This window comes from Kogia breviceps, chromosome 8, assembly GCF_026419965.1.
Source record: "Kogia breviceps isolate mKogBre1 chromosome 8, mKogBre1 haplotype 1, whole genome shotgun sequence".
In the NCBI taxonomy this organism is placed as follows: Eukaryota; Metazoa; Chordata; class Mammalia; order Artiodactyla; family Physeteridae; genus Kogia; species Kogia breviceps.
Genome location: NC_081317.1, coordinates 5,765,001 through 5,792,422, shown reverse-complemented (window position 1 = coordinate 5,792,422; position 27,422 = coordinate 5,765,001). Strand labels below are relative to the sequence as shown.

General features: G+C 57.8%; 1 protein-coding gene across 1 annotated transcript in view; it reads left to right on the top strand.

Annotated features, from left to right (window-relative positions):
* HMCN2 (hemicentin 2) overlaps positions 1-27,422 on the top strand; it is a 150,749-nt gene that overhangs the window by 87,766 nt on the left and 35,561 nt on the right. Inside the window, exons 39-66 of the mRNA XM_059072027.2 lie at positions 618-775; positions 1,605-1,728; positions 2,156-2,331; positions 3,361-3,457; positions 3,632-3,751; positions 6,219-6,380; positions 7,198-7,479; positions 8,517-8,684; positions 9,829-9,942; positions 10,391-10,477; positions 11,193-11,384; positions 12,223-12,393; positions 12,524-12,637; positions 13,091-13,233; positions 13,602-13,752; positions 14,349-14,567; positions 16,430-16,543; positions 16,952-17,139; positions 17,774-17,870; positions 18,616-18,777; positions 18,955-19,068; positions 20,013-20,215; positions 20,926-21,007; positions 22,593-22,724; positions 25,223-25,366; positions 25,464-25,623; positions 25,712-25,836; positions 26,296-26,479. Coding sequence (XP_058928010.1) covers positions 618-775; positions 1,605-1,728; positions 2,156-2,331; positions 3,361-3,457; positions 3,632-3,751; positions 6,219-6,380; positions 7,198-7,479; positions 8,517-8,684; positions 9,829-9,942; positions 10,391-10,477; positions 11,193-11,384; positions 12,223-12,393; positions 12,524-12,637; positions 13,091-13,233; positions 13,602-13,752; positions 14,349-14,567; positions 16,430-16,543; positions 16,952-17,139; positions 17,774-17,870; positions 18,616-18,777; positions 18,955-19,068; positions 20,013-20,215; positions 20,926-21,007; positions 22,593-22,724; positions 25,223-25,366; positions 25,464-25,623; positions 25,712-25,836; positions 26,296-26,479 — 4,183 coding nt within the window. The remainder of the gene's footprint in view (positions 1-617; positions 776-1,604; positions 1,729-2,155; positions 2,332-3,360; positions 3,458-3,631; positions 3,752-6,218; positions 6,381-7,197; positions 7,480-8,516; positions 8,685-9,828; positions 9,943-10,390; positions 10,478-11,192; positions 11,385-12,222; positions 12,394-12,523; positions 12,638-13,090; positions 13,234-13,601; positions 13,753-14,348; positions 14,568-16,429; positions 16,544-16,951; positions 17,140-17,773; positions 17,871-18,615; positions 18,778-18,954; positions 19,069-20,012; positions 20,216-20,925; positions 21,008-22,592; positions 22,725-25,222; positions 25,367-25,463; positions 25,624-25,711; positions 25,837-26,295; positions 26,480-27,422) is intronic.

Sequence of the window (27,422 nt, the reverse complement as noted above, 5' to 3'; positions counted from 1 at the left end):
CTAGGCTATAGAGAATTTGAGAAACTGAAAGGAGGCTGGGGGCTTGGAGCTTACGGAACAGTGAGAGGAGGGGCCAGGGTGGTGCTGGGGACCAGATGGGGGCTGGAAAGATTGGGTCTTTATCCTAAGAGCAGGGGGTAGGTAGCTGGACAGGAGGCTGGGACCCTGGGTGTCATGGCTCATGGCTCCCAGATACAACTGAATCTTCTGACCATTTTCTGCTCACGAGGGGCTGTCTGTAGGCTGATACCTCTGAGTTGGAAAGCAAAACCTGCCCAGGGATTCTCAAGCCTGGTTACCCCTACACCATCCCCGTGATAATGACCTCGCGCTGACCAGAAGGCCCAAGTTCAGGTGCTGTTTCTGCCAGTGCCTAGCCGGTCAGCCCTGGGCAGGTGACTTCCCTCTCTGAGCCTCAGTTTCCCATCTGTGGAAGCCTTGGAAGGCTGAGATGAGCCACCTCAAGGACTGTGGAGTGCTGAGCCCACGTTGGGAGCGGCTGTCCCTAAGCTTTTGTGTGTGGCCGTGTGCTCCTGTGTGAGTACCCAGCCAGGGGCCCTGCCTGCTTCACCCCCAGCGGGGCTCAGCCTGTGCCCTGTGCCGCCCTCACCCTGCAGTGCCTCCGCGTATCACCCTGCCACCCAGCCTGCCGGGCCCCGTGCTGCTGCACAGCCCGGTTCGGCTGACCTGTAACGCCACGGGAGCCCCCAGCCCCATGCTGCTGTGGCTGAAGGATGGAAACCCCGTGTCCACTGCAGGGACCTCTGGCCTCCAGGTCAGTAGGGGCGGGTGGCCCTGACTCGCCTCCCGGGTGCCTCAGTAGGTGCTGGGAGCAGAGGTCAGGGCCTGGGAGTGCCGAGGGGAGAGGGAGACAGTGATGGCCCTGGAGGATGGTCGGCTGGAGGGAGGAAGGGGAGCTGCTGAACGGAGTCTAGAGCCAGGTGGTCTCCAGAAACATGATGCACGCCACCAAGGGGAACCCAATATGTAATTTAAAAATTTCTAGTATCTGCATTAGGATGAATAAAAAGAAACAGATGAAACCAATTTTAATAACGCATTTTAAGGAATTCCCTGGTGGTCCAGTGGTTAGGACTCCGTGCTTCCACTGCAGGGGGCACGGGTTCAATCCCTGGTCGGGGAACTAAGATCCCGAAAGCCTCGCAGTGCGGCATAAATAAATAAATAAAAGTGTCCTTTGGCTACTTTATTTATTTATAAATAAATAAAAAGTGAGTATGAAAAAAAAACCTGCTGTATAAACAAATACATTTTAGTTCACCCAGTATATCCAAAAAGTATCGTTGCATCACGTGATCATTATAAAAAAATCATCAACCAGACATGTTTCATTCTCCTTTTTGTACAAACTCTTTGAAATCCGTTGTGCATCTTACACTTGGGGACCAGCCTTATTTCAAGGGCTCCCTAGCCATAGCCCTACTCCAGGGGACTCTTTCTCAGGACCGACGTTATTGCCCACCAGCCAGCAGAGGTCCTGAGGTCTGGGTGGAGCTCGAGGTTCCTCTGCGTTGTGGCGGGCCCTGGGGGTCTGGGCGTGCTAGCCGGGCCTGACCTCATGTGGACTTCCTTGTGGGCCACAGGTCTTCCCTGGGGGCCGGGTCCTCACGCTGGCCAGCGCCCGGGCTTCCGACGCCGGCAGCTACTCCTGCGTGGCCGTGAATGCAGTGGGCGAGGACCGCCAGGACGTCATCCTTGATGTCCACGGTGAGTGTCGGGCCCTGGACTCTGCACGGGTGCAGGCCGGCGGCTCAGGAAGGCGGGGCTGGGGCATCCCCGGGGGTTGGATGTGGGAGGTCTGGCCTGAGACTGTGTCTGCCTTCATGTAGGGGTCAGTTGGACCCCCAGAGCCCTCTCCTAGAGGGTGAACTCCCCTGTTGTGGACAGGTGGGCGGCTGGGCCCTTTCCTCAGCGGTAACACCTGGTACAACTAAAGTACAAAATCATATTCAGGATATTGATGTTGTTATAATGCACCATCCTATTCAGGTTTGGGGGCCTCCTCTAAAGGTCATCAAGAGGAGGACAAGAGGGCTGCAGCTCAGGGGGTGGGCCCTCATCCTAATGGTGACTTCCCATCCCTGGTGTTTGCTCCTGGCTGCTGAGACAGCCCCTGCCTCACCCCCTCCCACAGTGCCCCCAAGCATCCTCGGAGAAGAGCTGAATGTGTCCGTCGTGGCCAACGAGTCAGTGGCCCTGGAGTGCCAGAGCCACGCTGTGCCCCCTCCCGTGCTGAGCTGGCGGAAGGACGGCCGCCCCCTGGAGCCCCGGCCTGGCATCCGCCTCTCCGCAGACAAGGCCTTGCTGGAGGTGTGCGGCCTCCCAGGCCACCAAGGGGGCCCCCGGTGTGAGCAGAGCTGAGCCCTGAACAGGGCAGGCTGAGGTGCCCCCGTGAGCATCAGTTCAGCTCACTGTGACCTGCAGGGCCCTCCCGTCCCAGGACCCATCAGAGCTGCTTCCAGCCAAACAGGGATGGAGAGCGAAGCCCCAGGACGGAGCCCTCAGTGGGTGGGGGGCACTTCCCTCAGGACCCCCACGAGTTTTTCACTCCTTGTTCGAAAGCCTCCTTGCCTTTGGGCATTTAAGGCCCTTCATCTGGCCCAGCAAGGCAGGGGTTAATTAGGGTCAGGGACTCTGGAGTCAGCCTGGATTTAAATTTTAGCTCCACTTCCTCCCGAGTACTGCACCGTTGGGTGGTGTTCTGACCACACTGGCCTCGGCTCTCTCACCTGTGAGCACCTGGTGCCTTTCTTCTGGGGTGGCTGGGAGAGTCCTAGAGAATGCCTGTGAGGCCCCCACCTGCCCCAGAGAATAGTTCGTCCATGTCAGCTGGGGGAGGGGAAGTACCTCTCCAAGGTGCGGCGAGAACCCTCCACTCCAGCCTGTTCCTCCTCCTCCCACCCCTCTACATCTTGTGATATGATCATTCCCACCTCTGAGCCCCTTTGTTTGGTTTCCTCTGCCTGGAATACCGCCCCCTCCTTCCCTTCATTCTGCAAAGCCACAGCCTAGCTCCATCGCCCGCCTAGGTCAGGATCTGACCCCTGAGGACAGGGTCCCCTCCGCCTCCCCCTTGGAACAGGACTGGGCTGTGGATGTGAAGTGGGGTGAAGCTGGCAGGGCCGCCATTTGTGCCCAGTCCATGTCAGGCCACCAAGGTCCTGGCTTCCAGAAACTTCCCGGTACAAGAGGCGCAGCAGGTGCCACCACTGCTCCCTGGTTCCAGGTGGGAGGGGGGACTCAGCAACGTAAAGTGACATGCCCAAGGTCACACAGTCTGTCCCGGGGTAATTCCATCTGTGCCGCCCCCGCTGATGGGTGGTTTTTGCTCTCGGCCAGGTGGACAGAGCCGGGGTGGCGGACGCAGGCCGCTATACCTGCGAGGCGCTGAACCAGGCAGGCTGCTCGGAGAAACACTACAACCTAAATGTCTGGGGTGAGGGTCCCTCCCCTGCCCCTGTGAGGGCCGGCTCTCAAGCCCTGGGGTTGGGTCTGCCTTGAGTGGGTTCTAGGACACAGCCCTCCTCCACCCCACCCTCTCCCCGCCGGGGTCCCTGTCTTATCCCAGCCCACAGCTTCCCGCCCACCTCACCTCCTCTCTTTTACTCAGTACCTCCAGTGTTCCCCTCACCAGAGCCTCGCACCCTGACTGTGACCGAGGGGCACCCTGCCAGGCTGTCCTGCGAATGTCGGGGCGTCCCCTTCCCCAAGATCTCCTGGAGGAAGGACGGTAGGATGGCTGACCTCGCCCAGCCCTACCCTCATTGCCCCACCCAGGGAGGCTACTTCCTGCCCTTGCTGGGTGCCCCCATGCTAGCTGAGTTGGAGGTGGGTGGGCTTGCAGCCCTAGGGGGTGCGGGTGCTGGTTACAGAAGGCCCTGCAGCCCCTTCTCAGCCAATGAGAGCTGGATTGATCCTCAGGCCTCACTTCAGATGTCTCTTCTTCCAGGAAGCCCTCCCTGACCTCCACCCCAGTCTAGGCCTCCTTGACGCCACCCCTGTATGTTAGCTTGTCATATTACCCACCTTAGTCCTCCAATGTCTGCTTCTCCGTGAGCCCATGAGCCCTGGGAGGCACTGTCTGGGAATTCAGCAGTGGCTAAGACAGTGTCCGGTACAAAACAGGTGCTCGATAAATATTTGGAATTCATTCATTTAACCAGTGTTTGTTGAAAGCCTCTCTGTGCCAGGCCCCATTCTAGGTACAGCAGTGGATTGAGGCAGTCAGATAATAAATGAGAAGTTAGTACAGGCGTACCTCGTTTTATTGTGCTTTGCTTTACTGAGTTTCGCAGATGTCGTGTTTTTATAAATTGAAGGTTTATGGCAACCCTGCCTCCAGCAAGTCTATTGGTACCATTTTCCCAACATTTTCCAGCATGTGCTCACTTTGGGTCTCTGTCACATTTTGATAATTCTCCCAATATTTATAACTTTTTCATTATTATAATTATGTTTGTTATGGTGGTCTGCGATTAGTGGTCTTTGATATTACCATTGAGAAAAGATTATGGCTTGCTGAAGGCTCAGATGATGGTTAGCATTTTAAAGTATTTTTCACTAAGTTATGTACGTCGTGTTTTTAAACATAACAGTGCACACTTAATAGACTAAACATAGTTTTTTTATGCACTGGGAAACCAAAAAAATCACGTGACTCGCTTTATTTTGATATTTGCTTTTTGCGTTGGTCTGGAACCGAACCTATGATATCTCCGAGGTGTGCCTGTAAATGACGTAATACCTGACATGATAAATGCTATGGAGAGAAATAAAAGCCAGGAAAGGGGAGAAGTTGTGAGGGGGGAGGGAGATGAGATTTGCAATTTTAAGTTGGGTGGCCAGGGACATTTGACCAAGCAGTTGTGGAGAAGGTGAGGGAAGAGCATGAGGATATTGTAGGGAAAAGCATTCCAGGCAGAGGTGATGGCAGGTGCAAAGGCCCTGGGGCAGGGATGAGCCAGGCATGTTTGAAGAACAGCAAAGAGGCCAGTGGGGCTGGAGCAGATTCAGCAAGGGGACGGTAGCAGGAGATGGTCACCTGAGCGATGGGCTGTAAGGATCTCAACTTTTACCTTGAGTGAGATGGGGCTTCTGTAGAGGTCTGGTTTGTACTCTAGATGGTTCCTGCCGGCACGATGAGAATAGAGCATTGGGAGCAAGGGTGGGAGCAGAGTGGCCAGTGAGGGGGCTCCTGCAGGGACTCTGGGCAAGAGATGCTGGCACTTGGACTAGGTGGCTATCCATGAGGTATTGGGAGGGGGCCGTAGTCTGGATGCATTTCAAAGGTGGCGCTGGCTGGATTTTCTGACGGCTGGGATAGGGGGCTAAGAAGGAGGAGGAGTCGGGGGTGACTTCCGGCCTGGTAATCAGGAGATTGATTCTGCCGTCACCGAGATAGAGAGGCCGCAAGGGCAGGTTTGGGGGAGCAGATAGGGAGTTTGGGGCATTTAATTTTGAGATCTGTTAGACACCCAACAAGTTGGCCAGTGAGCAGTCAGACATAGGTGTCTGGAGCTCAGAAGAGAGGTCTGCACTAAGAATAAATCCAAAAGTGACAAGACAAGTCGAGATCACCAGGGGAGAGAGCACGGACAGAGAATAGAATGTAAGAGCGAGGAAGAATGTCATGTGGCCACCTCGTCTCCTCCCGCTGCTGGGACCCAGGCTGATGGATGGCCAGAGCCCAGAGGGCCGCTCTGCTGTGAACAGGTGCAGGATGTTGGAAGTCGGTGTTTAATCCAATGCCTCTTGGTTTACAGAATCCTTCCCTGCATCGGGGTCTCCTTGCTGCCAGGTGTGCCAGCTGCTTGGTCTCCCTCCCTCATCTCTGTAGCTAGATGGATGGGTCATTCATTCGATAGCCTTCACTGAGCGCTATTATATGCCAGGCCCCATAGCGCCTCTAAGGATCCCAGGGGGAAAGTGAGGCAGGGTCTGCCCTCCAGGACAACCCACGCCAGGGCAGGATTCGGACGTGCCACCTGCAGGCTTATCTGTGTTGGGGAGAGGCTCAGTGTTCTGTGAGCTCAGAGTGGGTTCCGGGATCAGATTTGGTGCTCAGGGAAGGCTTCCTGGTGGAGGTGACATCTAAGTGGGCACCTGACGCATGAGCAGGAGCTGGCCAGGGTGGATGGGAGGACGAGTGTTCGAGGTGGAAGGACCAAGGACCAGGGGCTTCTTTCTCATGCATCCAGGTCAGCCTCTGCCCATGGACGGGGCCGGCCTTGGGCAGGTGTCAGCTGTGGGGAGGCTGCTGTATCTAGCCCAGGCTCAGCCGGCCCAGGAGGGAACGTACACCTGTGAGTGCAGCAACGTGGCCGGAAATAGCAGCCAGGCCCAGCAACTGGAGGTGCATGGTGAGTCAGGCTGCGATGAGCTGAACCAGGCGGAAGGGGCCAGAAGGGGCCCACAGGGTGGGCAGCCAGGTGCCCTGGCAGGGCAGACCTCACCCCGAAACCCAAGCAAAGACAAAACAGGGCTGATGAGAGCACTGTCCCGTTACCCCTTAGCTCTCTGGCATTTCAACTGCCCCCTACCCCCAGCCAGCTTCTTACAGCTCCTGAGCTCAGTGTGAGAGAGGGGTCAGCGTGATCCCAAGAAGCCCCCAGTGGCCCAGAGGGAGAAAAGCACAGCTTGAAACAGTTGGAAACTAAAGAAATGTAAAATTGATATGAAGCTTCTATATGTGATGGAAACAAGTCCCTATCTACTTGTCCTGCCGGGATGAAATGAGAAATATCTCGACCTTGTAAAAATCATTCTAGAAAATAAAGCCCAAAAGAGTGCTGTTCAGCATCTTGGGGAGAACCCCACCTGTGGAATAATCCCTCACCCTCGGCCAGTCCTAACAGCTGGTTAAGTTCTGGGAAGCGTCTGGTTTCTAAGGAAGAAAACCCCTCACAAATCTTCAGGACTGTTCTGTGAGCTCGTTGCCCGAACGGCAGGCCTTCCTGTGATTCACAGGGTGTGGGGGAGGGGGCCATGGGGTACTCTTCTGACCCCATTATAGAGATGCAAAGTGGAGGCCCAGAGAGGCGAGGTCACCTGGCTGAGGTCACACAGCCAGACATGGAGGAACACAGGCCCAACGGAGGCGAGCCCAGAGCCTGGCATGTGGCGCGTGTTTGGTGCCCGGCGGCCCACTTTCCCTGACGTGCTTTCTCCCCGTGCTAGTTCCCCCTCAGATCGTGGGCCCCCGGGAGCCCCACACACAGGTGTCCGTGGTCCAGGGCGAGGAGGTCACTCTGGAGTGCAACGCCACGGGGAAGCCCCCGCCCAGGGTGACGTGGGAGCGGAACGGCAAGCCAGCGGGGGCCGAGCCCGGCCTGCGGTTGCAGAGCCAGGGTCAGAGGCTGCACGTGGAGCGGGCTCGGGCTGTCCACGCCGGGCGCTACAGCTGCATGGCCGAGAACGTGGCCGGGAGGGCCGAGAGGAGGTTTTCGCTCTCTGTGCTGGGTGAGGACTGGCGGCCTGCTGGAGGAGGGCGGGGAGGGGACCAGACTGGAGAAGGCAAGGCTGCTTCCGTCCCCAGGCTGTGCTGCTGGGGCCACCCCCTTGTTCTGCTAGGGGTCCGACCCCTCTGGGTAGGGCTCCTGTTGGAAGAAGTTGCAAACACTGCCCTCAAAGTCAGGATTGGCTCCAAATAGCCCTCATTTCCCTCCCTCCCTGTCTCCCGTGTTTGCTGTTCCCCTTCTCTGTTCTGGGCATTCTTTATCCTGCATGACTCGTATGTGATGGGGGAATTCGGGGGTCCCCGAGAGATCAGGAAGATCCTGCCCGCTGTCCTGGGAAGTCAGGGCAGCTTCCTGGAGCAGGTGACCTTTTAGCTGAAATGCAAAGGCTGAGTAGGGGTTCATTGGGAGCCGGGCTGAGGGGAAGGGTGCCAGGCAGAGGGTACAGACTCTGCGGAGGGCTGGAGCGCGTTCGCGGCGGCTAGAAGAGCCTTGTGATTTCAGTCTCTTACTGAGCTCCCACTGCATGCCTCAGGGTGGAGGCAGGGAGTGGAGAGAGGCAAGGAGGGAGAGGTGGGCAGGGGGCCTTTAGGGAGGACCCTCTCATGTCTCCATGTTGCTGGGATCCCCAGCCTCACCCACCTAATCCCTGCCTGATAGGGTGTGGCTGGCTTTCTGAATGGAGCTCTGCTCTGTGGATTTAGGGACCCATCTGGTGTTCCCCTGTGCTCTAATTCCCGTCTCGTTCGCTCACTCTTTGCTCCGTGCCAGGCTCTGTGCTAAGCGCTCTACATGTGTCCTTGTCGAATTCTCCCGGCATTCCCACGAGGGGTCGGGGAAACTGGGGGCCGAGCCCGATACCAAAGCCTGTGGCCATCACTCACGCCCTTAAGTGGGAGCCGCTCTGATCTTGTCGCTTCTTGCTCCTCGGGCTTCCCTGACTGGGTGGCGGGGGTCCTCGGCGAGGGCATCGGTGGGGAGCCAGGCAGGAGCGTACAGCCCCCGTCTGCATCCTGAATGCGGCTACTTCTCTGTGTCTAGTGCCCCCAGAGCTCACCGGAGACGTGGACCCACTGACCAACGTCACGGTTGCCTTGCACAGCCCCTTGACGCTGCTCTGTCAAGCCACAGGCATTCCACCTCCAGGGGTCCTCTGGTTCCGAGGGGAGGAACCCGTCAGCCCTGGGGAGGGCACCTACCTCTTGGCAGGTAAGGTGCCAGTCAGAGGAGTATCTGGTTCTCAGGTCTGGCCCTCTACCTCTGTCTGGCCCTCTACATGCCTGTGACCTCTGATCCTGCACTGCCAGGCTTGGGTGGGATAACCGTTTTAGCTGTTGGTCCCCTGAGAGTGCACCCAAAAACACTGGTCAGGTGAGGTGCTCCAGGAAAAAAAAAAATCAGATTTAAATAAGTTTGGAAAAGGCTTCCTGTTCTGCTCTCCTGGAGACTCACAGTGACCGTCTGTATAGCCAAGGTTCTGATAAGTCCTGCAGAAAAAAATTCTCACGGCACCTATGAAACATAGCATGGAACCGTAACAAACTTTGGGAAATGCTGATCTAAGCACTTTCTCCTTTGAATATTCATCTTCCTCACAAAGGTGGTTTGTGATGGTTCTTGCTGGAACACAAATGGGGAAACTGAGGCCCAAGAGGCAATATCCCATCAGAATCTTGCAGGGACTTCCAGGCCCCCTGAAGCTCAGCCTCAATGACCCGTCAGTTGTTCCATGCAGCCAAAGCTGGGATGGTAAATCGGTTTCCCCTTGTGCACCACTTCTGAGCACTTGGTGGGGGCCGCCAGATTCAGTGTGATGACATGAATTCAGAGACTGCATCTGGGCCCAGCAGAAAGGAGAGTGGCGATCAATTAGTGATGTCTGTCCTGGGTGCAAGAATAGCAGTGATGATGTGTACCTGCCTTCCTTGGGCTGGTCTTAGGAGATCCTTGCATTCCTCTGAGAGGAGCTGGTTCACCTCTGAGAGGTCCTTGGGAGAAGGTGGCCTTTTACCAGGTCCATCAGAGTCGAATGAGGGTTCTGACCTGAGCCAGGACTACATAAACCATTGCTGTCCCTTTAGCCCCAGCCAACCCACAGAAGAGAGGGTAGCCAGGTGACAGATCCTTCTTACTAGAACAGGGTCCTCAAGTTTACCCTGGTGTAGGTCTAACGTCCAGGGGGCTCCATCTATCTGTTTACCCGTCTGAGGAATGGAACATTGTGGAATGCAGACACCTGTACCTCTAAATATAATGCCTGGCATGCGCCTCTTCCTGGCGGGCAGCCTGGGCTCAGCTTGGGACAGAAGGCTGCTCATAGCTGTGCTTGGAGCCCACTCCCCCCGCTCCCCAGGTGGCTGGATGCTGAAGATGACCCGGGCCCAGGAGCGAGACAGAGGCCTCTACTCTTGCCTGGCAAGCAATGAGGCTGGGGCGGTGCGGAGGAACTTCAGCGTGGAGGTCCTGGGTATGTCACCGCCCCAATTCTCATGGGCACCCACCAGTCCTTTCCCTCCGGCCTGGGAGCTTCTGGGGGTGGGGTCTGGCACCGGCAAGAGGGAGAAGCCAAGCCTCATTTTCTTCGCCTCATCAGCAACCTCTTCTCTGAGGTTGCCGTAGAACTTTCCAGAAACAGCTGGAACTAACCCCATATGAAAGGGGGAAAAGATTTTCAGTACCACCCAACTGCCTTCCTCTGATCAGGGCCTCTTCTCCCAGAGGCACTGGGACTTCCCTCAGCCAGCTGCTTGAGGGTTAGGGCTGGGGTTAGGGTTAGGGTTTATTAAACTCACGGCCCCACGGAGGCAGGCGTGAGGGGATGGGGAAATGCAGGAGAGGCGCCACGGGCTCTCAGCTTCCTGCTCCGCGGTTGTTCAGCATGGTCAGTTAGCGTCTGTCTTCCCCGCTTCTCCCAGTTCCTCCCAGCATCGAGAACGAGGACCTGGAGGAGGCAATCAAGGTTCCCGAGGGGCAGACGGCTCATCTGACGTGCAGCGTCACGGGTAAGGGACACACGCGGTGAACTGGAAGAAGGCTGAGAGGCAGCTCCGAGAAGGAGGGGGTCCCCGGAGATCTGGGCTGCCTGCCCCCAGCCCTACTGCTCCCCACGGAGGGTCTCTCACCATCTTGGCCTCTGCACTCTCTGTGCCTCTGCCCCAAACACTCTTCCCTGCTCCTCATCTGACTACAGAGCTCAGCTTCCAGGACCCTCCACAGGGAGTCCTTGGCTGACCCTTTGGGCCCATGGGCTCCTGCGGGTCCCAGTGCTCCCCTATCCCAGCACTGACCACACTGGACCATAGTGGCCTTGTGACATCTGTGTACCCCAGCCAGGCTCTGAGCTCCTTGAGGACCAAGGGCTACCTTGTCACCATGGTTCCCCCAGTGCCCGGCAGAGTAGGCTCCCATTAATGCTTATGGGCTGGGAGAGATGGATGGATGGATGGATGGAAGGGATAACTTGCCTTTCTGTCCTGCCTGTCTGTACCGAGCCATTCCTGCCCACAACCTGGGTAAGGAAAAGGCAATCAAACCACACAGGAAAGGGCCCGGGCCAGCCTTGGTGGCTGCTTCTGTGTCTTGCCCTGTTGCATGGGCCTCTGGACTAAGATGGAGAATCGCCGTCCCCTGCCCCATCTGGGAGCAGCCTCTGACCTCTTGTTTGACCTGGTCAGAACCTGCTGATGCATTTCACTTGCCTCTCCCCTCTGCATACAGGCTACCCACAGCCCAAGGTCACATGGTTCAAAGATGGCAGGCCCCTGGCTGGCGGAGATGCCCACCGCATCTCTCCAGATGGAGCCCTCCTGCAGGTCCTCCAGGCCAACCTGTCTAGTGCAGGCCACTACTCCTGTGTTGCGGCCAACGCCATAGGAGAGAAGACCAAACATTTCCAGCTTAGCGTCCTGGGTGAGTGCTAAGCATCTTCTGGCCGCCATAGGTGCCGGCAGGCTGGTACCAAGGTGACCAGCTCCTTACACACAGCTTCCCACCAAGCACTTCACTATTTTTTCTTCCATGTCAACTACAACAAAAATAATAATAACAGCCCTATTGGCTGAACATCTCCCATGGGCCAGGCATTTGGACAGGCCTGATGAGTTGAATCTTTTCAACAACCCTAGGAGGTGGGAGGTGTGCTTGTCCCCATGTCACCAATGAAGCCCTGAGGCTTAGAGAGGTGACAAGACTCCAGCCAGGCCCCAGGGTCGGGGCTCACACCCAGGCAGTCAGTCTCCCAAGGGCCGTCAGCATGCACTGTCTCGTTAGGAGAAACAGGGGTCTAGAAGTTGAGAGGAGCACAGATCTGTTCCTTAAAATGCTGTTGGTGAAAGAGAAAATTTGGGGACCAATGAAAGCAGAGCTATTCTACCCGGCAGGGAGTAAAACTCCATCCCCACCTCTGCTCAGAGAGTGGTGAAAATCGGGAACCACAAACAGGATTGAGAAGGCTCTGGTTCAAGGAGCAGATTCTGGATGTTAAGAGACTATTGGGGAAATTGAGGAACAACTGACCAGCTTCCCCTATGGTATTGCTTAGTGACGGAGAGCCTGGGCCCTGGGTCAGCCAGGCCTGAATTCAGGCGTGGCCACACGGTGCGTGGTCCCTCTGAGCTTCAGCTTCCCCTCTGTGCGATGCAAGTAGCAAGAGCACCGAAGCCAGGCACCAGGGTCTGAGGCTTTTGTGGGTCCTTGGGCCCAGGGTGGGGGATCTCCGTTAACGAGCACACGCGCTGCCCCCCTGCAGTGGTCCCCACCATCCTGGGAGCGAGCAAGGACGGTGCGGAGGAGGTGACCGTGGCCATCAACAGCCCCGCGGCTCTGATCTGCGAGGCGCTGGCCTTCCCCTCCCCCACCATCACCTGGATGAAGGATGGGGCCCCGCTTGAGAGCTTGAACAACATGCAGCTGCTCCCAGGTGATGCCCTTGGGGCGGGGAGGAGGGAGAGAGGGGGCAGGTGGCTCGTCGTGGGCCGGGGCGGAGGCAGGGAGCCTGAGTGAATGCCTGGGGGTGACCCTGGCCGCTGCCCCCCGGCCCCCCCAAGCAGGCACCCACGGGCTGCAGATCCCGAATGCCCAGGAGGAAGACGCAGGCCAGTACACCTGCGTGGTCACCAACGAGCTTGGCGAGGCCGTGAAGAACTACCGCGTGGAAGTCCTCAGTGAGCCACGGACCCTCCAGGGCACCAGTCGGGTGGGCAGGAGGCGGCCCGGGAACCCTAGGGCTGCTTTTGACACCCCAGATGCCTTCCCATGGCTTGTCTCCTCTGATGGTCACTGGCCAGCCAGGGCCGGCTCAGTCGTTTTAGGGCCGAGGACGTAGGAGGAGGGAACCAGTGAGCTGGGACTCGGGCCACGTGGACGCCCAGAGCCACACCGGTCCTGGCTTTCTCTGCCACTCACGCTGTGGTACAACCAGAGACCCCACCACCTGAGACCTGGTACCCCCAAGAGGGCTCCCAGAGGTCACCCCAGGAATGCCCCCACCTCAGACCTGACCTGTCCCGTAACCGTCTCTACGCCCCGTTTCTGGGACAGAGCCAGGACCGGGGCGAGCGCAGGGTCTCAGCACCTCTTCTGCCGGCCTGCTCTTTAGACTGCTTTGTGGCTTTCAGTTCCCCCTTCCATCTGCAAAGATGACCCCTCCGGGGAGGTCGGCGTAAAGGAAGTGAAGACCAAGGTCGATAGTACCTTGACCCTGGAGTGCGAGTGCCGGGCCGTGCCCCCACCCACCGTCGGATGGTACAAAGACGGACAGGTGAGCCCGGGACCCCCTGGCGGCCTCAGGCACTCGGTCTGGTTCCCCCTCGTCTGCTTGGAAGCTTCCAGAAAAGGCAGTCAAGGCATCGGGTCCCAGAGCTGGCCTGGGCCCTGCCCCGCCCTTTGTATTTTAATAAGAAATTAGACTCTTTATGGGAAACAAGTCTCATGAACGGTAAACCCTATATTCACCCGCTGAATTCTCTTCTGATTTTTAAGTCGTATGGATCTGGTGTTACAGAATTGTCGGGGTGTTCTTATCGCTTTATGTTGTATTCCCCAAACTGTGTGGAAATAGAAGCACACTCGTCTGGGGGCTCTCTGCCCCTCATTTCTGACGCCTGTTTCCCCTCTTTCCACCCTCAGCCTGTGACCCCCAACCAGCGTGTCCACATCCTTGGTGAAGGACAGCTACTCCAGATCCAGTCCACGCGGGTCTCGGATTCTGGGCGCTACGTGTGCGTGGCTACCAATGTGGTTGGCGAGGATGACCGGGACTTCAACGTCCTCGTCCAGGGTGTGCAGGGCCACGGGGAGGGGTGGGGCGCGGGCCAGGGCCGCCGCATAGCTGGGGCTGGGGAGTGTCAGCACTTCGGGGGTGGCCTGGCGGGAGGGCTCTGTTCTCATCGCTGTCTGCATGTCTGGCCCCCAAGCCCCTGGCCTGGGCTCTTTCATGAACTGACCTTGTGCCAAGGACATCGTTGCCCCCCGGGCCTTGGGTTTACCTCTGTAAAATGTGGGTGATCCACTCAGGTGACCTTGAGGGCCCCCCCAGTTCAAAAAGCCAGTGATGAGGGGCCTCTGTGCTCCGAGGCATACCCTCCGGCTAACGCTTAGTATCTGGCGTTCTCCTCTGAGAAATATCGGCGATATATCACAAGACTGAGCGCGTTAGACACGGGCTCCAGAGAGAGGAAACTTGTCCTAGCGCCCAGCACAGTACTTGCTCAGTAAACACTGGTTGAATGAGTGAGTGAATTTAAAAACTGACTCAAATGGTGGAAGGCATTGGCTCAAACGGTGGAATTTCTGTGTGTGGGGGGGTGGGGGGGCTGGGACGGGAATCCCGTCCCTCAGCTGTGGGTCCTAATGGCTTTGTCCCCCACTCCCCAGTACCCCCCACGTTCCAGAAGGTGGGAGATGCCAGTGCAGCCTCTGAGACCCTGTCCCGGGAGGAAGAGGCCCGGGGTGGGGTGACGGAGTACCGGGAGATCGTGGAGAACAGCCCCACCTACCTGTACTGTGACACCAACGCGGTCCCACCCCCGGAGCTCAGCTGGTACAGGGAAGACCAGCCCCTCTCAGCCACAGATGGGGTGTCTGTTCTGCAAGGTAGGCCAGGGCTGCACAGAGAAGCAGGGCATTTGCAGGTAGGCACCAGGGTCGCACCCACATCAGAGCCGGTCTCCTCTGCCTTTCCGTAAGTCCTTGAGCTCTCCTGTGTGCTGCTTGCCGTGTGACCCTGGGCAGGGCACGTGACCGCTCTGGACCTCAGCTGTCTTTTGTAAACCGGGGCTAGAAGTTCTTTACCGGTTTGAAGGCGAGAATGGGGTCCCCTTCTGCCTCTGGTTTTTGTTTTTATTTTTTATTTTTTTATTTTATTTTTTTTTTTGCGGTATGCGGGCCTCTCACTGTTGTGGCCTCTCCCGTTGCGGAGCACAGGCTCCGGACGCGCAGGCCTAGCGGCCATGGCTCACGGGCTTAGTTGCTCCGCGGCATGTGGGATCTTCCCGGACCAGGGCACGAACCCGTGTCCCCTGCATCGGCAGGCGGATTCTCAACCACTGCGCCACCAGGGAAGCCCTGCCTCTGGTTTTTAGAACAGAGGTGCTCACCTCGGCCGTGCCCACCCCTGGGCTTCAACATCTGTAATGTCCTGGCCCCTTTCTCTGGAGCTGTGGCCGGTTCCTTTATTAAGATCTCGCGAGCCCAAATGCTGAAGAATCTCTCAGTGGGCTCTGGTAACCACCCAGAGTCCAAGCTCATGGCTTATGTGACCTTTTAAATTTCTTCTTACAACTTTAAATATTCCTTTCAGGTTATTTAAGTTTTGCAAACAACCGCTTTATTTCAGAATAGTTTTTTGTGGATGACTTTGAATTAAAAGGCTCCGGGGGTGGGACTTAGAAATGCCGGGCTTCCCTAGGGTGGCCCACAGCCGGGAGGTATTCGAGACACAGAGCCCGGATGGGGGCCTGCCGGGTCCTGCCGGGCTTGGGCCAGGTGTGGCGCTGTGCAGCAGAGGGGGATGGCGTGGGCTGCAGAAGGAACAGGGTCATTCCAGGGCTTGTACTTTGGTGCTTGAAGAAGAAGGTGGCCCCTTGGAGATCTGGGAGAGGCGATGCTTACAGAAAGCTCGATTGACCTCTTAACCTGGCACTGCCCTCTGACCTAGGGACACAGTGAGCTCAGTCACATGCTGATTGGCCTCTGACCCTGGCCACTGACCCCTACTCCTGGGTACACAGTGGTCACGGTCACGGCTGAGTTTAATTCTGGCCCTGATCACAGGTTAACCTCATGTATCGAGTGACCCCTCCCCCAGCCATGGCCACTGCCTCCCCACATTCCGGGTACTGTCTCCTGGCTCTGCACATAATGAGCCCCTGGTTCTAACCCTGCTCACGGCCCACCCCATCCTGGGTCAGAGATCCCCCAACCCAGAGGCCTGAGCACACAGCGACCCTAGCCCAGCACCCACTAGAGTCCAGCTCCAGTCCCACAGATGCCAGGGTCTGGCCCTGGCTGGCTCTTGTGCACACAGGGTCCCAGGTAATGCCCCCCAACTGCCCCCACGCCCAACCACCGCCGCCTCCTGAGAGCCTCTGCCGACATTTGCCAAGCTCTCTGCCCCTTCCCTCAGCCTTCAGGGAAGAGCTGGGCTCAGCACTGCTGGGTACTCTTTGGGGGCCTCAGTTTTTCCATCTGTAAGATGGGTGTAGTAACAGCACACGGTGTCAGAGGCCAGGGAAATGCTCAGCCCAGGGCCTGGCACACAGTAAGCCGCTACTGCGCTTTATTTGATCCCCTTGACCCGTGACCTGAGCAGAGCAGGCGATTCTCTGTGTCTCACAGATGAGGTGGGGCAGCGGGAGTGGCCGGGAGGGGGAGAAGTGATGTGTCCCAGGTCCCCTCCAGGGGGAAGAGCGGGTTTCCTTGCCCTGGCTCAGGCCTCGGTCCCCATGTCCCCGCAGGAGGCCGGGTCCTGCAGATCCCCCTGGTACGTGCGGAAGATGCCGGGAGGTACTCTTGCAAGGCCTCCAATGAGGTGGGCGAGGACTGGCTGCACTACCAGCTGCTGGTGCTGAGTGAGTGGCCCGGCCTGGGGGCGGGTGGGGGGCGGCGTGGCCTCATGTCTACAGGTCCCATGAGGAGCCCCCTCCCAAAGGGGGTCCAAGTAGAGAACGTGTTCAGTCCTACTGTACTCAGAGGTTGGTAAGGTAGGGGTCCCGAGCTTGGGCTGTAAAACCAGACAGGACTGGATTCAAACTGCAAGTGAGCTGCTTCCTAGCTGTGTGACCTTGAGCAAATCACAGCCCTCTCTGTGCCCCAGATTCCCTAGCTGCGGCAGGGCCTGGGAGCGCTTGGTGGGCAGGGTTCAAGGAGCCCCAGCCAGTGCCCGGCGCCAAGTGGTGTTCTTGCCTCCACACCCGCCTCCCCCCGGGACCTTTCCCAGGGGGGCTGCCCGCTCCCCACCCTCTTCTCCCCCCACCCAGCCCCACCTGTGATCCTGGGCGCCACAGAGGAGCTGGTGGAGGAGGTGACTGTCAATGCCAGCAGCACCGTCAGACTACAGTGCCCAGCCCTGGGCAACCCTGTGCCTACCATCTCGTGGCTCCAGAACGGGCTGCCTTTCTCCCCAAGCCCGTGGCTGCAGGTCCTGGAGGACGGGCAAGTCTTGCAGGTCAGGGCGACCCCCTGCTCGGGCTAAAGGCAGCGGCCGCTGTGACTCAGTGTTGCTTGTCTGAGGACCAATGAGCTAACCACTCTCTGTGCCAAATGAGGCTCTTTGCCTGAAACCACGTTGGAGCCCCTGGGATTTAATTCAGCCCACCAGATAATCGTATGCGAGCAGCCTTGCTGGGCTACGCATGGCACCTGAAAAGGACGCACAGGCATGCCACACTTGGGGCCCAGCGCGGCACGGGGCAGCCTTCCTCGGGGATGCCGTTGGATGCTTACAGAGCTGTGCCCAGACCTCAGGCAGCTCCTCGGCCACCCAGTGTCCAGACGCAGCCCCACGGGACCCCTGGAGTCCAGCACAGCACAGAGCACCGTCCTCGGGGCTGGGGGAGGGGACTGTTGTCACCATCTAGTTTGCTACAGGGACTCGTCCATCGGCTTCACATCCCCCCAGATGTCACAGAAAGCCCTAGATGGCTGTGGGGTGACCCCCTAAGCATTGCTCCGTGTAGGCAAAGGTGGTCTTCTGAGGGGGCTCCTCCCGGCCCCTGCCGTGCCTGGAATGGGTGGGAGGAACCCCCACACTAGTTCCTGGTGGGACCCAGAGCCATCCGGCCGGTGGCATGCGCCCACAGGTGTCCACGGCAGAAGTGGCGGACGCTGCCAGCTACATGTGTGTGGCCGAGAACCCGGCGGGCTCCGCGGAGAAGCTCTTCACCCTCAGGGTGCAAGGTGAGCTGGGCTGAGCAGGAAGCCCCCTGGGTTCCCCAGCTGAGGAGGGGCTGGTGCTCTGGGTCTGCCCCAAGCACTCCGAGGACTCACTGTGCGGGCAGACACAGCGCCTCGGTCCTTCCGGTGTCCTGGGCTCTGGGCCTGTGCCAGCCGTACCCCAGGAGCGCGTTTGGGGGACCCTGATCACTAGATAATTTTAGGCAGCTCCGGAGGCCGCCAGAAGAATGGCTCTTCTGAGGCCTTACGGCACCATGGTTGCGCATTTACTGTGTACCTGGCGTGGGGCTGAGTACTTTCCCCAGACTCATAGCTGAGAGGTTGGCCCAATTTTAGGGCTGTGGAAACAGACTCAGAGATGTCACCCGGTGGGGGTCTCCCCGCCCTGGAGTCGGCCCTCTCAACCTCTGCATTCTTGTGACACATATACATCTCAGCGGCCGTGAGCTCTGCCTCCAGATGTAGGGCAGCTGTGGCCTCAGGGGTGGAGGCATAATTGTGTTACTCAAGGTCTAGGACTCAAACCTGAATTGATGTTCTGGCTCTGCAGCTGAGTGACCTTGGAAAAGTGACTCTCCCTCTCTGATCTCTAAGCCCCGGTGTTCGCATCTGTAAGATGGTTTTGACAAATAGGAGCTGCCGCACCGTGAGGTTTGAAGCGCCGGGAGCTAGTGAAGGCCCCGTGTTTCACTCTCTGCCGGTATGCGTTGTCATGTGTCTTTCTTTATCCTGGTGGCCGCGGGGACAGTCCCACCACGAATCGCGGGTCTGAAATCGGAGCAGGTCACCGCCATCCTCGACAGCAGCGTCTCCTTCCCATGCGAGGTCCACGCTCACCCGAGCCCCGAAGTCACGTGGTACAAGGACGGCCGGGCCCTCTCCGTGGGAGAAGACGTCTTCCTCCTGCCTGGTGAGTAAACTGAGGCTGGGGACCCAGCTCTGAGGCTCTGTGGGAAAGCAGAGCGGCCTCCCCAAGCCTGGGACAGGACTGGATGCCAGGGAGGGCTTTAGGACTGTGGGTGTGGGGGCTGGGGGCTGGGGCCTGTTCGCTGGGGCCAGGGGCTATCTCCCCCCCCACCCCTGGCAGGCACCCACACACTGCAGCTGGCTCGGGCACAGCCATCGGACTCTGGAATGTACATGTGTGAGGCCCTCAATGCCGCCGGCCGAGACCAAAAGCTGGTGCAGCTTACCGTGCTGGGTATGTCCCGTCTGTCCCCCCACCTGCACTGTCCCCCACTCCTTCAATCAGCCCTCACGCCCTCAGACAGCACAGCCAGGAGAGGGGCAGCCGGCCCTGTGGGAGCCTGGGATGCCCTGTGCCCTCTGCTGCAGTGGTATCTGGGGGGCATGGTGGTTAAGATCCCAGTTTTTAGCGTTTGGACATGCTTGGGTTTGAAACTCAGCTGTGCACTTATTTGCTCTGTGACCTTGGGCAAGTCCCTTCCCCTCCCTGAGCCTTGGGTCTGTCATCTGTAAGGTGATGGTGGGTATATAAGGGTAAGATGATGGTATGTGAGCCCTTAGCCCAGTGCCTGGTGCCCCGTGAGCCGTGAAGCTGAGGAGGGGACAGCAGGATAACAGCCAGAGCTGGCCCAGGAAGGGCCCTTCCCAAGCCTGATGGATCACGAAGTTCTCTGCATGGAGCCTTTTGGGGGGCTTCTGGTCTTCAGAATCCTCTTGGGGAAAAGCTGGCCTAAGATGTCATGAGCCAGCACTCCCTGGAGGGTTCTTTCAAGCCCTGGGGCAAGTTCATTGGCACCGTGCCAGGGCTCGTGGGCCCGCAGCTGGGGTGGGAGCTTCTCCGTTGGTTTGCTGCAGGGACATGGACCTGTGGACCCCCATGGAGGGCCCTAACCTAGCTGGGGCCTGCCCTGTGTAGGAAAGAGCCTAGGAGGTTGTCACAGCATCTCCCCCGACTGGGAAGCTGAACCCAGAGAGGGCAAGAGGCTTTTCCCAGGTCACCCAGCAGGCCTTTGGCACGCTGGCCTGGATTCTCTTCTTCCAGCTCGCTGGGTCTGTGCCATCCCCTGCGGCGGGGTCCACTGCGTGACCTTGTCTCTCCATGGGCTGTTAGCCTGCGGCTGGGGCCAGGGGGGACACGGGGAAGGCCACGCCCCTCACCCAGCTCATCTCCTTCCCCAGTTCCCCCAACCTTCAGGCGGGCTTCCAGTGGCCCCCAGGGTGTGGTCCTGGTGAAGGCGGGGGACAAGGCCGTCCTGAGCTGCGAGACAGACTCACTTCCCGAGCCGGCCGTGACCTGGCACAAGGACGGGCAGCCCCTGGTCCTGGCACAGAGGACCCAAGCTCTGCTGGGTGGGCAGAGGCTGGAGATCCAGGACACCCAGGTGAGATGTCTGGTGGTGCGGGCAGCCGTGGGCAGCCCTGGGAGTGTCGCCTCCTGGTCCTGGTGAGCCGAGGGTGGGCGTGGGGGGGCAGCTGGGGGGCAAGATGGGTGGGGGGATGCTGCCTCCTTGGCCTGCAGGACCCCAATCCAAGGTGATTAGCAGCATCCGGGGTGGGAGACGTGGGAAGAGCACAGGGCCCCAGATCCGGCTCCACACTGACTCATAGAATGACTTTGAGCAGATCCGCCTGCCTGTTGCCCCAGAATCCGGAAGCCTTTCCAGGCCCCTCTGGTTATGACTCCCTGGGAGTCTGTTCCACCTGCCTACGCCCCTCCCTGGTGTGGGCTAGACACTCCCAAGTGTTCTTTGCGTGAGCATTTGCTGCTCCTCTGGAAACGCACCGGGCTCCCTCTCCTGACTCAGCCATCCCCACAGCGAGGGAACCTTCTCCTCCAGGCGCCACTGACAGACACGCAGCCCCAGGGAAGGGTGGGGTCTGGATCCTGTGCACTCACCTTCCATCGGCCCTCCTGCATCTTAAGGCTCTTGGGAAAGGCCAGAGGGTCCCATCTCCCCTTTGGCTTCCCAGGCAGGACCAGCATATTTGGGGAGTCCCTGCTGTGGAAGGTTCTGGGACCTGATGTCTTGGGGGAGACGTAGGTACCCCCACTGCAGCCGCACGCTGTCATCATGTGCTCTCTCTGTCCCAGGTGTCGGATAAAGGTTTATACAGCTGTAGAGTCAACAATACAGCCGGGGAGGCCGTGCGGGCCTTCATCCTCACGGTCCAGGGTAAGCTGGGGACCAGCCTGCGAGCGCCGCTGTGGTACCCCTAGTAGCCCAGGGAGTTGCCAAGGATGGGAAGGGCCGTAGCTGGAAAGGGAAGGTGTGGTTGAGTGTTTAGGGCACAAGATCTGGAATTGAAAAGACCAGGATCCGAATAGGACTCTGCCAATGACTTGTTCTGTGGGACTCAGTAGAGTGACTTTACCCCCTTTGAGCCTCAGATTTATCTTCAGTAAAAGGAGCTAAAAGTAGTACCTGCCTGTGTGGCACACAGGAAGTGCTCCATCTATGGTCTGCCATGACTGTGTCTAGAAAGTGCTGGGCACAGGGCCCGGCGTGGAAGCACTGGGACAGGAGCCCTAAGAGATCAGGCCCTCGGAGTGCAGGGGCCATGGCACCCCCGCCTGAGCCCTGAGGTGCCTGCCCCAGCAGCCCAAGAACGGAACACGGATGGCATTTCATTGGGTGTAGCTCAAGCTGGGGATGAGGGAGAGCCTGTTGGAGCTGCCTAGGGAGGCAAAGGATGAAGGCTTGGCCAGATTTTCTCAGGATCAGCTATTGTGTCAGTTAGGGAACAGACTCAGCTGGGTAACAAAAGGACCCCAAAATACAGTGCATCAAGTAAGAGAGAAGTTTACCTCTGTCATCCAAAAGCCCAGAGGTGAGTGTCTAGGCTGGAGGGTAGATCTGTACCTACCAAGCGGTAATTTAGGGACCAGGATCCTTCCATCCTGTTGACCTCCCACATCCCCTGGGGGTTGCTCCTGTCCATGTCGCATCCTGTCCCAGCTCACGAAGCAGAAATGAGCACACGTAGAGGGCAAGTGTTTTTCTTTTAAGTGGGTGATGCAGAAGTTGCATCTGTCCCCTGTGCTTGTATCCCAAGAGTGAGAACTTTGACAGCTGGCCACAGCAGGCTGCAGGGGAGACTGGGAGATGTAGTTTCTACCTGAGTGACCCCGTGCAAGGTGGGATGGACAGTCTGGGGGGACGCCAGCTGTCTGCTGCACATGCCAAACCCTGTAGCCTCTCCAAAAGGGAGACAGTGGATGGATTCAACCCTGAGCCATATTGAGTACCAGTGTTGAAAATTATTGACACCAGGTCTGCTGCCCAAAGCTCATAGCTCCTTCTGATGGCCACCACCTTAATGAACAGTGGGAAGGGAGGAATGTCTGGTCCTTGAAGGAGAAGATGTTTCATCCTGAGCACAGCTATCTCTTTTCCACTGGTAGTGGCTACCTGGGATGCATGACTTCATCCTGGCTGAGCAGGGGAGAGTGTTGGGATCAATTAGTGATGTCTGCCCTGGCATAGTCTAAGGTCTGCTGGTGCAATAGCCATGTATTTACCATCCTTGGGCTAAGTGGTCCCCGCCTGGGCTCTGCTTTGTAAATGTTTTGAAATAGCCAGCTGCTGGCCGTATTTACATTTGCGAATGAAACAACTCGTATCATCATCGATGGCAAAGGCATAACATGTCAACTCCTAACCACAGGGAAGGGCTTCTTGGGCATCCCTGATCTTCCTGAGAGGAAGGAAGTAGGAGGCAGGGTCTTAGGATTCTGAGAATCTGGCTTCTCTCCTGCAGTGCCCCCAACGTTTGAGAACCCCAAGACGGAGACCGTGAGTCAGGTGGCTGGAAGCCCCCTGGTCCTGAGCTGTGACGTGACTGCAGTCCCTGCACCTAGTGTTACTTGGCTGAAAGACGGAATGCCTGTTGGTGAGTGCATTCGTCCTTATCTTTGTGGTGCCAAGTAGTCCTTTATTTAATGAAATGGCAATGAAAACAGAAGGGGTAGTTGCTTGTTAACTGTTCTTACTTGGCAAAATCAAAAGCTGGCAGTGCCCTGTTGGTCCCATCCCCTGCCAAGGGGGTGGGCCCAACCCTGTTGGCCTTGAAATCCCCAAATTGAGGACCATGTGAGTGGGGGCTCGGTGGTTCCTTGTGTTTGTATCCACAGTCAGCTCCCACGGGACAGAAACGCAGAGCGGGTGCCGAGGGTCTAGCTGGCCCGACCCTGGGCCTGGCATTGGCCCCAAAGCTGCTCCTTCTCCAGTAACTCAGCTCCATTCCAGGCCTTCAACCTTGCCCTGCTCTCTGCCTCTCCCCCGACCCACCCACCCATCAGTCAGTAGACACCTCGTCCTGTTGCAACTGAAAATCCTTTCGTGGCTGGAGTCCTCAGAACCACAGCCCAGGAGGCCCTTCGGGGCTGGGGCCAGCCCCCCACCTCCCTGCCCTGCTGCGTGCTCCAGCCAGACCCAGCTGCCCTTGACTCCTTGCATATGCCTATGTCTGTCTGTCTGTCCGTCTGTCTCTGTCTTTCTCTCTCTCAGTAACAGCCTTACTGAGATGTAATTCACATACTCTACAATTTACTCAATGAAAGCATATAAATCAGTTCTTTTTTTGTATAATCACAGACCATCCCCACAATCAATTTTGGAACATTTTTTTTCCAACTGTATATTTTATTTTTTCTTCTTTAAAAAATTGAAATATAGTTGATTTACAATGTTGTGTGAATTTCTGCTGTACAGCGAAGTGATTCAGCTTTACATATATACATTCTTTTTATATTCTTTTCCATAATGGTTTATCATAGGATATTGAATATAGTTCCCTCTGCTCTACAGTAGAACCTTGTTGTTAATAATTCTGGAACATTTTAATCACCCCAAGGAAAATCCCTACCCATCGCTTTCACTCCCAGCCGCCCCAGCCTTAGGCAGCCACTAACCTACCTTCTGTCTCTATAGACTTGCCTGTTCTGGACAATTCATATAACACATGGAATCATACAACATGTGACCTCTTGTGACTGGCTTCTTCCACTTCACATCGTTTCTTCAAGGTTCATCCATGTTGCAGCATGTTTCAGTTCTTCATTCCTTTTTTAAGTTAATTTTTTTCTTTCTTTTTTATGGCTGGACATTCCACTGTGTAGATATATCATGTTCTGTTTATCCATCCAACAGCTGATGGACATTTGTGTTGTTTCCACCTTTTGGCTATGATGGATAGGGTGCTGTGAATGTTCGTGTACGAGTGTTTGTGTGGCATATGCCGTCCTTCCTCTTTGATATATACCTGGGAGTGGAATTGCTCTGGACCCTGTTCTCTCTTGGCTCCAGCTCTTGGCACATGCTGTTTCCTCCCTGAAATACTCATCCCAGGCTCCCCGCACCGCCTCCACTTTCACCTGGCTGATTCAGACTCACCTTCAGGTCTCAGCTGAGACTTACCTCCTCCAGAAGCCTGGCCTGGTCTCTCCGTGCTCCATCAGGGTTTCACAGGGCTGGGCACACAGGATTGTACCTGCGTCACTGTCTCTGATGTATTTTGAACTCCTTGAGGACAGGGACCATGTATCACTCATCTTTGATTCCCGAGCTCTCTCTCTGTTGGACATGTAGTAGTTGCTCAGTACATTTTGTGTTGAAAGACTGGCTGGACAGATGAGGATCTGGGGGAGGGCAGACCAGTCTGGACTGGTGCAGTTAGAGAAGGCTTTGGGGCAGAGGTGCTGCTGGAGAACATGAGGGGGAGGCGTTCTAGGCTGGGGGAGGGGTGCAGCCAGAGCCGAGGCCCAGGGGAAGCCCCTCACTGGACTCATGTTGGAGTCAGTGAGTGGCTGGTTCACCTTGGTCAATGCGGGGAGGGAAAGGTTGGAAGGAGGGTGGGAGATGAGGGCTGGGCCTGAGAGTCAACAGGAAGAGGAGCAAGTCCTGGACTCGAAAGGGAGTGGGGGGACTTCCCTGACTGTCCAATGGTTAAGACGCCGAGCTCCCAATGCAGGAGGCACGGGTTCGATCCCTGGTTGGGGAACTAGGATCCCGCCTGCCACACGGCATGGCCAGGAAAATAAATAAAAATAAAAAAATAAAGGGAGTGGGGTCCCTTGGGAAGAAATGTCCCCAGTGAAGGAAGTAGGGAGGGGTTGGTCGTAAGGACCAGAGCAATCAAAGGAGTCCAGGCTGGGGAAGGCGGTGATGTAAATGGCTAGAGGCCCTGCCCATGTCTGGGCCTCAGTTTCCCTATGAGCATAAGAAAGGGGTGGGTGGTTCAAGGGTTCCCAGGGTCTCTCCAGCCTTGTGAGTGTGGGGGTCAGGCGCCCTCTGAGGGGGTCACGAGACTTCTCCGTGTGGGCCCAGTGGTGGCACCTGGGGCGGCGGGTCTGAGCAGGTGAAGTCCTGCCACACCCCTCCGTCCCACAGAAAGCAGTGTGGCACGTGGTGTGGTCTCGCGGGGGGGCCGCCTCCAGCTGAGTCACCTGCGGCCAGACCAGGCTGGCACCTACACGTGTGTGGCCAAGAACGCCCTGGCGGAGGCCCGCAAGGACTTCGTGGTGGCCGTGCTGGGTACGTCTGCACCCTGCGCCTCCCCCCACCCCCGTGTCCCACCCCCATGCCAGCCCCAGCCACTGCCCCGGGCCTCACCACACCCCCTCTGCCACAGTGGCCCCCCGGATCCGGAGCTCGGGCGCCACGCAGGAGCACAGCATCCCGGAGGGGCAGGAGGTACGGCTGGAGTGCGAGGCCGACGGGCAGCCGCCACCCGACACGGCCTGGCTGAAGGACGGTGGCCCGCTGGGCCCGGGCGCCGGCCCCCACCTCCGGTAAGACCCAGCCTGTGACGTCCCCGCCCCGGGAGGCAAGCCTGCAGGCCCTCACGCACCTGCTCCCGGCTCTCCCTCCCCGGGGCAGGTTCCATCTGGACGGCAGCTCCCTGGTGCTGAAGGGCCTGAGGGCCTCGGACTCGGGGGCCTACACCTGCGTGGCCCACAGCGCGGCCGGAGAGGACGCCAGGCTGCACACCGTGAACGTGCTGGGTGAGCGGCTGAGGGCCGAGGAGAGCCAGGCCGCCCCACCGTCCCAGGGCGGCAGCAGCCTGGCTGCCGTGGGGCCTCCACTGGGGCACCTGGAGGGTGGTGCCAGGGCCCGGATACGGGAGCCCTGGGGAAGCCCCAGCCGTGCCCATCCTGTGAGCCAGGCCAGTCTGACCACTCCGGGCCTCTGCCCCATCCCCAGACCAGGGGCACAGCTGCTCCAGCCCAGGGGCGGAGAGTGGGAGTCGGGATAAAGGAGAGACCCACGCCCCCAGGCGGTGGGCTTCCTCCTCACCTGGGTCGGGCGCGGGTCTAAGACCCACGTGACGGTTGCCACACGATGGCTGCACGTGACAGAAGTCGAGGTATCGGCGCCACCTCCTGGGACTTCCCTGAGAGGAGCCCACCTCCCCACCCAGACCCCCTCACTGCCCCCGTTTTCCCTCTCTGCCCACCCACCAGTGCCTCCCACCATCGAGCAGGGGCCAGAGGGCACGGGGACCCTGGTGAGCAGGCCTGGGGAGCTGGTGACCATGGCGTGCCCTGTCCGGGGCTCCCCGCGCATCCACGTGAGCTGGCTCAAGGATGGCCTGCCCCTTGCGCTCTCCCAGCGCACCCACCTCCACGGCTCGGGCCGCACCCTCAGGTAAGGGAGTGGCTCCCCTGCCCCCCAGCCAGTGGATGGCAGGCCCCAGATACACTCTTCAGGCAGCTTGGGCTTAAAAGCACGTCTGAATGGTTTTTAGACTAAAAATAACATAAACGTACGGAGGGTTTTGATGGGGAGAGTGGGAGGACCCCACCCCCGAAAGGGAACTTCAGAGATGAAAGGGGCCTCTGCCCTCAGGCTTTCACAGCCCAGTGGGGGAGGTACAGATCCGGGTGATGACATCTGGTGGCACCTAACTCAGCCTGGCCCCAGGTAGAAGAAATCTGGGAAGGCTTCCTGGAAGAAAGTGCCTGAGCAACGTCTTCATGCATTCAGCAGCACTTAACGGAGTGCTTGCTGTTCCAGGTGCAGTTCCAGGTACTGGGATGGTGAGCAAGATGAAGCCTTTGCTCCTGCAGCTTTGGGGAGGGAGGGGAATGGAAGATAAACAGATATAAAAGTGACATGTCACAAGGGATGTGTGCTCAGAAGAATAAAGTAGGGTGAGGGGATGGGAGGTGGCAGTGGAGGGTGCTATTTTAGGGTGGCCAGCAGTAGGCAGTCAGATGAGGTGACACTTGAGCAGAGATGGAAGGCGATGAGAAGGGGAGTTGAGTGCATTCCATGGCAGGAAGAATTCCATTCCTTCTGGGCAGGAAGAGCAGGTTCAAAGGCCCTGCGGTGGGCGGGTGGCTGTGTGTTCTAGAAACAGAGTTGGAGGGTCGGTTATGAAGGGGGCAGTCAGGTGACATAGGGCCTCGTATGTCCTTCAAAAGACTTGGGCTTTCCTAAGGAGAGAAGGGAGGCCCTGAGAGGGTTTTCAGCAAAGAACTCACATCATGATGTGACTTAAATTTTGTGTATGTGGTAGAAATACACATAATAGAAAATTTACCATTTTAACCATTTTTAAGTGTACCGTTCAGTGGCATTAGTACGT